At 39.6% G+C, this 13,606-nt stretch overlaps 1 protein-coding gene across 2 annotated transcripts in view; it reads right to left on the bottom strand.

Annotated features, from left to right (window-relative positions):
* RPS6KA3 (ribosomal protein S6 kinase A3) overlaps positions 1 to 13,606 on the bottom strand; it is a 139,381-nt gene that overhangs the window by 33,215 nt on the left and 92,560 nt on the right. The window contains exons 11-15 of one of the 2 annotated variants that reach the window (XM_045013097.1): positions 10,915 to 11,003; positions 10,758 to 10,822; positions 10,565 to 10,667; positions 10,066 to 10,190; positions 4,675 to 4,800 (exon numbers count right to left, since the gene is read on the bottom strand). In XM_045013097.1, coding sequence (XP_044869032.1) covers positions 4,675 to 4,800; positions 10,066 to 10,190; positions 10,565 to 10,667; positions 10,758 to 10,822; positions 10,915 to 11,003 — 508 coding nt within the window. The remainder of the gene's footprint in view (positions 1 to 4,674; positions 4,801 to 10,065; positions 10,191 to 10,564; positions 10,668 to 10,757; positions 10,823 to 10,914; positions 11,004 to 13,606) is intronic. The other variant, XM_045013154.1, reaches the window with a different exon arrangement.

The raw sequence follows: 13,606 nt of genomic DNA, 5'->3' as shown, positions 1-13,606 counted from the left end.
CACTCCGCTGCCTTCCTTCCTCATGCTTTCTCTCTACTTCTTGGAGAAGAGGAGCTCCAGCAGAGGCAGCAGATAGTAATAGCAACAGAGAAGGAGATGAGGCAGTCTGAACAACAGTCCCTAAGGGCTTGGAGAAGGAACAGTAGTGCAAACATTGCTCTGTCCCAGCTATTCAGGAGAGGGAAAGCTACCTGGTAACCCAAGCACAAAAAGTCACATCTACTCCTGATAGAGTAGACCAAATTCCCAGGTAAATTGATATTAATGAAACAGAAAGCATTTCTGGGGAAAAGTTGGTAAAATGTTTTCTTTCATAACCTGAATGTGCTGAATCTGAAAATGATGTTTACCAAGCTGAATTTTGTACTCTAAGATAAGTAAAAACAAAAAAGAACATGGCTACCATTGTTAACTTAAAAAAATAAACAGAAAGTACAGGAGAGATATTAAATATCTTTCCTACTAATATCACAGAAAGTACAGCAGAACCAAAATTCAATGAAGATGTCCTGGCAGATGGTTTAATGACTGCCAGTCAGATTTGAAGACACAAGTGCAGGATATGGCACTTTCCCACAAATGTCAATTTGAAAATACAAAATCTGACTGGCCAAGTTTTAATGAAAAGCACAACAACAATAACTCACCATTAACTGAATACAGCTACATGCCTATCATTTGGTCCCCGGCTCATGAAGTTGATACACTGAATACTGTGGTAAAAAAATCTGCACAAGTAACATATTTTTAGTACTGTCAAGCAATTAAAAAAATGAATTGTGATTAATCGCGCTGTTACACAATAATAGAATACCATTTATTTAAATATTGGATGTTTTCTACATTTTCAAATATATTGACTTCAATTACAACAGAATACAAAGTGTACAGTGCTCACTTTATTTGATTACAAATATTTTTACTGTAAAAAGAAATCGTATTTTTCAATTCACCTAATACAAGTATTGTAGTGAAATCTCTATCATGAAAGGTGAACTTACAAATGTAGGATTCATATGTCCTTCATGCTTCAACCACCATTCCAGGAGACATGCGTCCATGTTAATGACGAGTTCTACTTGATAACTATCCAAAGCAGTGTAGACCAACGGATGTTCATTTTCTTCATTGTGAGTCAGATGCCAACGGCAGAAAGTTGATTTTTTTTTTGGTGGTTTGGGTTCTGTAGTTTCTGCATTGGAGTGTTGCTCTTTTAAGACTTCTGAAAGCATGCTCCACACCTCATCCCTCTCAGATTTTGGAACTTGGCACTTCAGATTCTTAAACCTTGGGTAGAGCGCTGTAGCTATCTTTAGAAATTTCACATTGGTATCTTCTTTGCATTTTGTCAAATTTGCAGTGAAAGTGTTCTTAAAACAACATGTTATAGCAGTCTCGGATGATGACCCAGCACATGAAATATATGGCAGAATGCAGGTAAAACAGAGCAGGAGACATACAATTCTCCCCCAAGGAGTTCAGCCACAAATTTAATTAATGCATTGTTTTTTAACAAGTGTCATTGGCATGGAAGCATGTCCTCTGGAACGATGGCCGAAGAATGAAGAGGCATATGAATCTTAAGCGTATCTGGCACATAAATCTCTTGTGATGCCTGCTACAACAGTGTCATGCGAATGCCTGTTCTCACTTTCAGGTGACGATGTAATTAGAAGTGGGCAGTGTTATCTCCCATGAAGGTAAATAGACATTTCTCTTAGCAAATGGCTGAACAAGAAGTAGGACTGAGTGGACTTGTAGGCTCTAAAGTTTTACATTGTTTTGTTTTTGAGTGCAGTTATGTAACAAAAAACCTATAACTGTAAGTTGCACTTTCATGATAAAGAGATTGCACTACAGTACTTGTATGAGGTGAATTGAAAAATGATTTATCATTTTTACAGTGCAAATATTTCTAATAAAAACAACAAAGTGAGAGCACTGTACACTTTGTATTCTGTGTTGTAATTGAAATAGATATATCTGAAAATGTAGAAAAACATCCAAAATATTTAATAAATTTCAGTTGGCATTTTATTGTTTAACAGTGCGATTAATCACAATTAATTTTTTTAGTTAATTGTGAGAATTAATTGCGATTAATCGACAGCCCTAATTATTTTCAACAGAAACATGTTGATCGAGCACTCTTCCCTGCTCTGATGGACCTAAAATGGACTTTACCAGAATGTAAAGATATCCTGATTACATGCTTAGGTTGTCTACATATATCAGTGAACTTCCTAAAAATGCTGGGAGCAGCATACACAGGATTCTGGACTGTTGAGCATGTAGACTGAAAATGGAATTTCAGGTGGACAAATGACAGAGCATGTAATTTCTGGTAAAAATTATGCAAAAGCCACTCATGCTTACAAGATCACTCTACACGGCAGTGTGGCAACTCTTATTACCACAACTTCTGAGCTATCTATAGCAACACAATAAAAAACTCAAAGAGAAGCTCCTGGATGTTTCAAAATTGGACGCTAAGGAAGATTACAATAACCTACTGTCTATTCTGTCATCTGCGAGTTTCTGTGACAAGACGCTATCATTTGTGCTGAGCAACATGGACAACCATCCCAATTTGCAGTACTGGTGGTAGTATGTGTGTATCCTCCTACTCTGCCCCAGAGCTCAATGAGATGGAATTTGGGAGCTTCATCTGTATGCCTTCAAAAGAATGCTTCTGTTCTTTCACCAATATGAATACACAAATTATGATTGATGGGGATCTATGTACTTAGCAGAAATGAACCAGCCCCCTCTGGAAGTACTTGAAGAGTTCTACAGAGGTAACTGGGTTGTGGAAGGTTCCAACCACACGTCAACACAACACTAACCACACGTCTGTTAGTGGCACACGATGACAAAACGCCTTGCAGCAAGTTGTGGATGAAGGCTGGAACACCAAAAAAAAACTCAAAAACCATTCCTGTGCATACTATTTAAGAGAAGCTTTTGCCTGTGTTTCCTCAAGCAGATATAGAAACAATATTCTCCTTCCATGTTCTGACAGGCTGTTATACTCTTTCCCATATTGCTGGCCACAGCAAGAAAACTGCTTGGACAGTATCCATGGAAAAACATGGACTTCAAAGAAACTGAGAGAAGGATGATCCCCAAAATGAATCAATCATTTCAGCAGAAAAATTGATCTGCAACATGTACAATTTATCTGATGGGGAGAGCTGCAACAAGGCACAGTGATATTGTTCTCCAAGTGTCAATCACTAGAGGCATGGACCCTAACAAGCAATGCATTGCGCTGCAACATCCAAAGAGCTCACTTTCAAGTGGAGTCAGGCGAACTGCAACAATCCCACTACTCTCACCAGAGAATATGGGTTGGACCAAACACAATGGAGAACTGGTACCCAGTCTAATGTCACTGGAGCGAATCCTTGACAGCTGTGCAGAAATTGCTACCAATGGATGTTTCAAAGGGTGCATTATCACAATGCTGTTGCAGCAGAAATGCTGCACTGGGGCCTTTAAATGCAAGGAGTCTGTCACACACGTAGGAACTGTTAAATTATGTTTTTTTAAACAATGAGTTGGAAATATAGTAGCTGTTTTTACTGGAATAAAAACCACAGACAAAATACATTTTTTTTTCCAAATTTTACTTAAATTTTGAACTTAATTTAGAAAGTGAAATATTCAAAATTCAGCTTGGTAATCATTTATTTCAGATTCAATGCATTCAAATTATGAAAGATAATTTGTTTATGTACTTCCCCCCACAAATGATCTTGCGTCTTATTTTACAGAAAATGTATCTAGTTTATGACTAAAACCAGACTGCTGGCAAGTAAACAAATACCTCCATTGGAATTCAAGGATTCCTTGTGAGTAGCCTGTATATCAGACTATATGAGTGTGAAACCAAACTGAACAATTCTGTCCATATGTCTGAATGGTTCTATAATTCTAAAAGGTAAATTGCGTCAAAATATAACAGATTTTTAAAAAGTTTTAAAAAATTTGCCAAACTCTGTTCCTGCTTTGCCATTTACACAGATTTCCTCATCGGCAAGGCAAATTTTATTGCCCTTTATTCATTACTGGAACATTTTTGAAATTTAGATCTGATTCACTTAGCTTCCCTTAGTGCTTTTAAATAAACGTTAAAATATTAATGAGTTAAACTAACAAAAAGCAAGGAAATGCAGAGTTGAGGTTTTCCAGAGTTGAGGTTCCCTCTGGAAAAAAAAATGGCAATGGTACTAATCTACACAACCAGCACAGCTAGGAACAGGGATTTATGGGATCATCTATATATCTACTTTGGAACTAAAAGGAACAATTACATTTAAATTAATCTAATCATTGTCATTTTTGTATATAATGCTTAGTAATAATATACTTAGTAATAATGCTTAGTAATGCAGTCTCTTTGGCGTATATTCTCTTCCAGAAGCATACATGTAATAGAGTTAGATAGGTGTTTCATGGGGAACACTTAAAAAAATAAAATAGCAACAAAACATGACATTTAATGAATATGTGACATTTGCATTCACAATTTTTTCTATTCATTTAAGAAGAAAACAATTTGCTATTTTGTTTATGGTAGTTACATTTAAGGAAACATTGACCTATGAGACTGTAAATTCTGAAAATATGATTTTGTTAGCAATTAAGAGTTTTTTTTTTAACAGTGGTTACCTTAACTGCATATTCCATATTTGTAGCTTTATGTATACATCTCTTGCAGATAGAATAAGAACCAACCCCAATGTCTTCTTTTACTTCATATCCATCAGTAAACTGAATGCTGTTCCTGTGCAACTGCTACCAAAATAATATTATTAATTGATGATTACTTTAAAAATATACATCATCATCTACATTACAAATCAATTGGAACTAGAAACATTTGTTAATTGATAATCTTGTTAGGTCAAAATCTTTTCAAAATCCCATAACCATCTTTTTGAATAATATATTATAAATAATATAAATCCCATCCATTTATAGCATATCATTCTATGACAAGTCTACATTTGGGATTCCTGCTCTATTAATTTAAACAAATAATATGAAACAGAAAACAGATCAGAAGTCTTCCCATTAATCTTAATAAATACCATTTTTTCTGGTCTCATTTGCCAAAATATGAATGGTAAAATAAAGTAATTTTTTTTCCCAAATGCAGTGCTCAGTATGAGAAATTTAGACACAGTGAATACAATCAAATTCACTGGGAATTGCAAGCATCAATAGGAATGGAAGTAGAAGTGTCATCTGAGTATGGGGATAAAAGGCAGAATGACTGACTGTCAGCCTGTTTTGCATGGTAAGGAAATGGCACTTTGATACAGGGAAGCAATAGGAGAGTTTATACAAAGGATGCCTGACTTTAGCAGGAAGCCATCTGGGTATCCTGCACACATGCAAAAGGGAAATAAGAATGAGGAAGTGGTTGAAGGGGTACAGAGGAAAGGGAGCAGAGAAGTTTTGAGAAATGTTTACAAGAAGAGGAAGCAGTACCGAGAACTCCATCTGCAAGTTTGTGCAAAGAAAAGAGAGCACAGCAGAAGTTGCAGAAAAACTGTTGGCAGAGATTCAGGACTGAAGGGCAATAAGCAGCATAAACTCCAAGAGACTACATGGCCACAACTCTATTAAACTCCCCACCCCACCAAGATAGCAAACTGGTTTTAAGATTGACTTTAAAAATAAAGTTTTCTGTGAAGCTGGCATTTGCCAGAAAATTGACTCAAATGGATTTGGCAAGTGGTTACAACACATCTAAAATCAACAGCAGTTGAGGATACACAGGAGCTAGTCAATGACAATTTGTATAGTGCCTGCTCCTATTTGCTCAGCCCCCTCTGAATTTATCCCAATTAAAAATGATTTTAAACTTTACAAATTACATTTGCAGCTACTGAAAATAATCAATGTTTTCTTCTCTTTCCTCCCCTCAACCTTCTTTAGTTTCCCTTTGAAGAAAATCTCTTCCAATCCATATTCCACTCTCTTCAGTTTAAGTTTCTTGACAGTGTACACCCTTTATATGGGCAAATTCCACAAGTTTTTTCTGAAGCAAATTGAGGAAATGACGGTTTATGAAAATCAAGTCATTGTCCACGTATGAGCCAACCACAAATACCAAATGTAGCTATAGTTTATGCGGTGATTTTCATACTTGTATCCAAATCCCTTGAGACTGATAAATTAAAGGGACATTATCAGTTTAAAATTCATGTTACAAACAAATCGTTGTCTAAATTGGAACAATTTACCAACAGTCATGGTGGATTCTCCATCACTGACAACTTTTAAATCAAGATTGGATGTTTTTCAAAAAGGTATGCACTAGGAATTATTTGGGGAAATTCTATAACCTTGCAGGTAAGACTAGATGATCTGGCCCCACAATCTATGAATATGATTCGATGGGTACATGAATATCCACAAATCCTCTCCACTAAACACCAGAAGTATATAGTGTGCGCAAATAAACTTATGAGCATTCTAGATGTTGTAAAAAAGCTATAGTTAGACAGAGAACACAAGACGTGTCCACATTTTGATCAATCACTTTAAAGAACTCTCAGGGTACGTCTACACTACGGGACTATTCCGAATTTGCATAAACCGGTTTTGTAAAACAGATTTTATAAAATCGAGTGCGCGCGGCCACACTAAACACATTAATTCGGTGGTGTGCATCCGCGGTCCGAGGCTAGCGTCGGATTCTGGAGCGTTGCACTGTGGGTAGCTATTCCCTAGCTATCCCATAGTTCCCGCAGCCTCCCCCGCCCCTTGGAACTTCCGGGTTGAGATCCCAGTGCCTGATGGGGCAAAAATCATTGTCGCGGGTGGTTCTGGGTAAATGTCGTTAGTCACTCCTTCCTCTGGGAAAGCAACGGCAGACAAGCATTTCGCGCCTTTTTCCCCTGGATTGCCCTGGCAGATGCCAAAGCATGGCAATCATGGAGCTTGTTTTGCCTTTTGTTGTGACTCTCACCGTATGTGTACTAGATGCCGCTCACAGAGGCGATTCGGCAGCGCTACACAGAAGCATGCTTTTGCATGACAGCAGAGATGGTTACCAGTCATACTGCACCATCCAAACCCTTCCAAAAATTGGAACTGGTGAGGATGATTATGGCTACCAGTCCTTTTGTACCATTTGCTGCTGTCATAAGTGCCCCTGGCTGCTCTTAGCCAGGGGCGCAAAAGCCAAAATTGGGAATGACTCCCTGAGTCAATCCCTCCTTTTTGGTATCTAAAAATAGAATCAGTCCTGCCTAGAATATAGGCAAGTGTACTAGATAACCACTGTATCATAGAACCAGAGAGCACAGCTGCTCTGTGTCAGATCCTGCAGAAACTATGATCTGTATGCTATTCACAGGGGGTGCTCCTGTAACAACCCCACCTGTTGATTCCGTTCTTCCCCCAGCCTTTCTGGGCTACCGTAGCATTGTCCCCCCACTTGTGTGATGAAGTAATAAAGAATGAAGGAATAAAAAGACATGGTGACTTGTTAGTGAGAAATGAGTGCAAGGCAGCCTCCAGCTGCTATGATAGTCAAGACAGGACATTAAGCAGTGTGTAGGAGAGAAGCTGCTAGTCCAGGGGCAACTTAATCTGTTCTTTACACATGAAGGGTGGGGGCTGATGGAGCTCAGCCCCCTCTTGCTATGATGACGATGGTTACCAGCCATACTGCACCATCCACCATCCACCATAAAAAATTAGGGTCAGGAGCCCTTGATCGACCTGACGGATGCTAGTCAGCATGGTTAATGCCCCATGTGCCAATAGGCTGATGACGAGGACGGTTACCAGTCCTTTTGTACCATCAGCCACCCATGGCAGGGGGGGAGTGAGGATGTTGGTGTTGACGGCTGCAGCATCGTGTCTATCTGCAGCATTCAGTAAAGATAGGGTGACATGTAAAAGAGTCAGAGGATTGTTTTCCCTTTCGCTTCTGGGGGTGGGTGGGTGGGGGGGTGAGTAGATTGCCAAGCTATGCCGTGACCCACCGGGGACACTGTGTTTGACCCTAGAAGCATTTGGAGCTCAGCCAAGAATGCAAATACTTTTCGGAGGCTGCAGGAACTGTGGGATAGCTTCAGTCCTCCAGTCCATGAGCGTCCATTTGATTCTTTGGCTTTCCGTTACGCTTGTCACGCTGCAGTGCGCAGAGTCCCTGCTATGGCGTCTGTCTGGAGATTTTTTAAAAAGGATTCTGAATTTCATCTTCTGTAACGGAGCGCTGATAGAACGGATTTGCCTGCCCTTACAGCGATCACATCCGCATGGTCCGTGCTGGAGCTCTTTTTTTATTTTGATTTCGGACTGCATCGTCACCCGTGCTGATCGGAGCTCCACGCTGGGCAAACAGGAAATATTCAAAAGTTCGCGGGGCTTTTCCTGTCTACCTGAGCACTGCATCCGAGTTCAGATTGCGGTCCAGAGCGGTCACTGCTGCACTGTGGGATAGCTCCCGGAGGCCAATACCGTCGATCAGCGTCCACACTAACCCTAATCCGATATGTTAATACCGATACTAGCGTTACTCCTCTCGTTAGGGAGGAGTACAGAAACCGGTTTAAAGAGCCATTAAAATCGATATATGGTGCCTCCTAGTGTGGACGGTTGTGGCGTTAAATCGGTTTTACGCTCCTAAAACCGGTTTAAACGCCTAGTGTAGACCAGGCCTCAGATGGTTGCAAATTGTCTATGAAAGCAGCATACATGATATCATTTTGTATCAGAAGTATGTTAACTTCCTATACAAACAAGTGAAAAGTTTTCAGCAATTAAATATATTTTCCAAATGTATGTGAAGAAAAAATTAATGGAAGTAGGTGGTAGAAATAAAGTTTTTACTTAAAAATCCTACTTGGGCCTGTCACTTTCTTTTATACCCACTTAGTCTTCTTTTCCTACAAACACATCTGCTATTTCTCCCATGCTGTTGGCCCCATAACTATTGGCTGCAGGACCTCATACTGCTTCATATCTCTCCTTTTTCCACACACTCTCCAACAATGAAATAACAGTCCCATGCTAACCTTATAAATTCTAAATTTTAGAAAAGGAGCATGATGCATACTTCTCCCCTAACTCCAGCTTCATGTTGTCCTTCCCCAGATCATGGAATGATGTCTCTAACCAGAGTTTAATTGTTCAAAAATGTGCCGTAGCAACAACAGAGCATATAGAAACAGCATTTTTCAGCTAACAGGCCAAGTGAACTACTTTCAGAAGTAAAAACGTCACAATCATTAATGTGAGAGAGTCTGTGTTTAATCTGTTCTCCCAATTCTATTAGGAAACCAAAAGTTCCTGTGCACCCTGACACACTAGGGTAGTTGTCAGACAACATGTAAAGTGTTCAAGAAGTATTTTAGACTGGCATAATTCTTTATATTTTTTTTTTAAGAGAGTGTGTGCGCACGCGCGCACGCAGAGGGAGGAAGGGCAGGGATCATCTCTATACTCATAATTGACAGGATTTAAAATAAATGGCAATCCAAACCATCTCTACATTCTAGTTTCAAGTCATATTTCAGAAGGGTTTTGCTGCATAGTATGAACCCAACGTTTATCCTATAACACAGAAGAAAATGATCTACATGCAATTAAAAAAAAAAAGATTGACTTTATAAAGAAAATGTAAAACATTTTCAAAATGTTAAGCCTGGATTATTCAGATATTTGAGCAGTCATTATGGCTCAGATGCTAAATTGCTTGCTTTTCAGGGGTCAAAACCCATGCCTGATCACACACAATGTATAGAAGCAGTAGGTTCGGCACTGTCAGAGGTGCTGTTCTTTGGATAAAATAATTTGAGGTGTATTTTTCTTGTCTTTATTTGATGAAGTTTTCATGACGCTTTACAAAGAACAACAGAGGATAAACCCCAGTCTTACAGTACTATTAATATCAGTCTAATTATTATAAAATGTTTTCAGGTATCTTGTTTATGAAAGGCATGACATAAAGCTACATCTTATTTTATGCAAAGGACAACTCATTTTTAAATAATTTGTTTTCATTCATTATGTTTATTCTTCAGTAATTGCACTCACCTGAACAATTGAATGAACCCCAACAGTCTGCATTGCCTGGCTTTCATCATCTGATGCAATAGCAACAAAACTGAATCCCCGAAAAAGCTGATGTGCATTAGCACTAGGTGGAATACCAGGTGAATCTGAAAAACAGAACAAATGTCTTCAGGAAGACTTCTTTCCAATTTATTCAAAAAATCCCAAAGCAGTAAGTAATCAGTAGTCCTAATATGCACTGAATAAAATGAGCATAAAATCATAGTTTTAACACTGGAAAATAATTTCACACTATAAACCGGTTTGGAGATTGTTAATTACATAAAGTATTTTTGCATCCTCAATATACAAATGCACAAGTAATGAAGTGCCATTCATATCACCTACAGGCTTATATAAAATCTTTCATATAATGTAGTCAGTCAAAGCTAACCAGATAGAAGACAATTTATGAACATTAAAATGGCTGAAAGTTTCTTCTACTTTTGAATACTTAAATTACAGTTAATTATTCTCTCACCTTTCGGTGTTTTTGCTGTAAATTCAGGATCAAAATAAAATGTATCCTCTGGCCTGCCAGTTGCAGGTTTAAAAGGTGGATGAATTTCTCTTCTGTATAATTTCTAAAGAGAAGGCAGTGGTGAAAGTGAATTAAAAATTATTATAACGATTATAATTTCCTTATAAAGAAGCTCTTTTACTAAAGTACTCACATTCCAGTCTATTGTGGAGAAAAATAAATGCCTCTTAATTTCTTCAACTCCATCTGGACCTGCCCCTATTATAAAAAAAGGGAAAAAACGCTGTGAATAGTTTATTTACTGTGAAGAACTACTAGCGGAAATAATTATTTTTGTCTGAGTATTTTACCTAATCTGTTTGCAGGGTTTCGTTTGAAGAGCATTCGCAGAAGACTCTGTGCTTCAGGACTTAAAAATTGGGGCATTCCAAGTTTGGCTCTATACAACAAAAACACATTAATAGCATACACATGTTTTTAAGCAAGAATCAACTATTTACTTTTTTCTAGTCCTTCACTCTAACCACATCAGGCAAGTTAACACCATTGATAATTTGGCTTCAGACATCAGAACCAAAATAAAGTGCTGTCAATCATGTAGACATATAACCTCAAACTTCCCTATTCCAGCAGTGTAATATTTCAAGTACTGGACCAGGAACATAAGAGGCCGAGGTAGTAGGAAGGAAAGTAGGTGTTGATGAAAAGGCTTACAATTAGTTGTTTTTTGTAATTAACTGTTACCAGTCTGTGGCAAGTAAGCCAGTCTCCTTGACAAAGAGAAAAGCAGTCCTGGGAGGAACTCTGATCTACGAAAATGGCCAAAATTTGGGATGCAATTTAAATATCCATGTAATACTGCAGGCAGGAACTGCTGAGTTAGAAGACACAAGTAGGACATATCCTGAGACCATTAGAAAAACACTGAATGCTCCCCTCACGGCAAAGAGGCAAACAAGTAGGTGGCAAGAAAAAGCAGTATCTGGTATAATAGTGGATGTCCTGATACCCGCAATGATCAGAGTTTGGAAAGAGACCATTTTGTCACGTACGTGTCTAATTCTTTTTCCCTCATTTCACCAGTTTGTCAAGTCCTGCCTTATTTTCAAAATGAAAAACTAGAATACGTGACAGTAAAGGGAAAGATGTGAAGACAAATAGTATTTAGCCCTCTATTTTAGAGTCATCCTTACTGCCCCCATGACCTCTTATAGTAATTTTCCTGACACAACACAGACCTGGGAATTTTGGGGGGGGGGGATTTATTACTCCATTTCAAGTCAACTTATTTCTTGCATCTCTTGTTCTCCTTCTGAGTTTTTGGTTTTGCCTTTTCTGTACTTCTATTTTCGCACAGTATCCCAAGCTCCTCACACTACCTTTCTTCTCCCCATCTAATGGTGCACACACATCTATCATATCTCAATCTGTACCCTCCTTTTTCCATCAGATACTGTGGTGATGGGCATGGTATAAGAGACTGGGATCCGTTACCTACTGTAACTATGGTTCTTCGAGATGTGATGCAGATGTGTATTCCAAATATGGGAGTATGCGCCCTGCTCACCGGAGACTTTTGCCTAGTAGTACCTGTAGAGGGGCATGCTTGGACCTCATGCCTTTAGCCCCTCCCCTGGCTATATGAGGCAGTGCTGCCAGACCCCACTCAGTTCCTTTGTACCAAATGTCCAGGGGAAGACTGATACAGAAGGGATTGAGGATGGGTCATGGAATACATGTCTGCATCACATCTCAAAGAACCACAGATACCATAAGTAACAGTTTCTTTTCTTTGAGTAGATGCAGATGTATATTCCAAGTAGGTGACTAGCGAGTAGTACTTCCATCTGTAGGTGGGTTTCGGATGTTACCTGAGTAAGGACTGCTCTTCCGACATTAACATCTGCTCTGGAAGAAGCAGAGATCACGTAATTGTCTGTAAATGTATGTACGGATGACTATGTGGCCACCCTACAAATGTCCAATATGGAAATGTCATTGAGGAATGTCACCAACGTTGCCTGTGCTCTCACTGAATGTGCCCATATCTGCTGAAGTGGTGTAGCCGACACTGTCTCATACGCAGTCTTGATACAAGACGTTATCCATCTAGAGATAGTCTGCACAGAGACTGCTTGACCCTTCATGAGGTCCGCATATGATAGGAACAGGCGACACGAAGCATGAAACTGTTCAGTCCTGTTCAAAAAAAGCTAGACCAGTGGTTCTCAACCTGTGGCCCAATCGGCACAGAGCTGCGGCCAATGTGACATTCTCAGGGCCATACAGGTAGCATTGGATGCATCCCACAGTGGTAAAAAGGTTGAGAACCACTGGGCTAGACAGCGTCTATCATCTAACGTATGGAGGTGTTGTTCCTCAAGGGACGAATGCGGCTTAGGGAAAAATACAGGCAAGTACACACGTTGGTTCAAATGAAACTGAGAGACCACCTTGGATACAAGCTTCAGATGTGGCCGGAGTGTAACTTTGTCCTTGGAGAACTGTAAGGAGGCCCAGCCATCAGGGCCTGTAACTCACACCCACTCCTTGCACAGGTAATGGCTATCAAGAATGCTGTTTTATGAGACAAGAGGGGCAGTGGTCAGGAAGCAAGGGGCTCGAATGGAGTCCCCATTAGAGCTGCTAAGACCGTGTTCAGGTCCCACAAGGGGACTGGCTCTTGGACTGGAGGATGCAGGGAGAGCACTCCTTTCAGAAATCTCATCACCACTGCATTGGAGAAAGCTGATTTCCCTTGGATAGGTGGATGAAATGCCAATACTGCTGCCAAGTGTACTCTGAGAGAACTGAGTGCTAAGTCAAATTCCTGAAGGCGTAGCAGGTAATCCAAGATATCCTGGATAGAAGTCTCCACTGGATGGGTCCCACGGGCCAAGGACCACATAGAAAATCTCTTCTACTTTGCCAAGTAGGTCGTTCTAGCAGAAGGCTTCTTACTGTTAAATAGGACCTGTTGGACAGCCTGGAGCAGTGCTCTTCCTCCTTGTTCAGTCATGCAGCAGCCACTCCGTAAGGTGA

Source organism: Mauremys mutica, chromosome 1, assembly GCF_020497125.1.
Source record: "Mauremys mutica isolate MM-2020 ecotype Southern chromosome 1, ASM2049712v1, whole genome shotgun sequence".
NCBI lineage: Eukaryota > Metazoa > Chordata > Testudines > Geoemydidae > Mauremys > Mauremys mutica.
The sequence above is the reverse complement of the archived record's forward strand: the minus strand, read 5'-3'. Positions and strand labels throughout refer to the sequence as shown.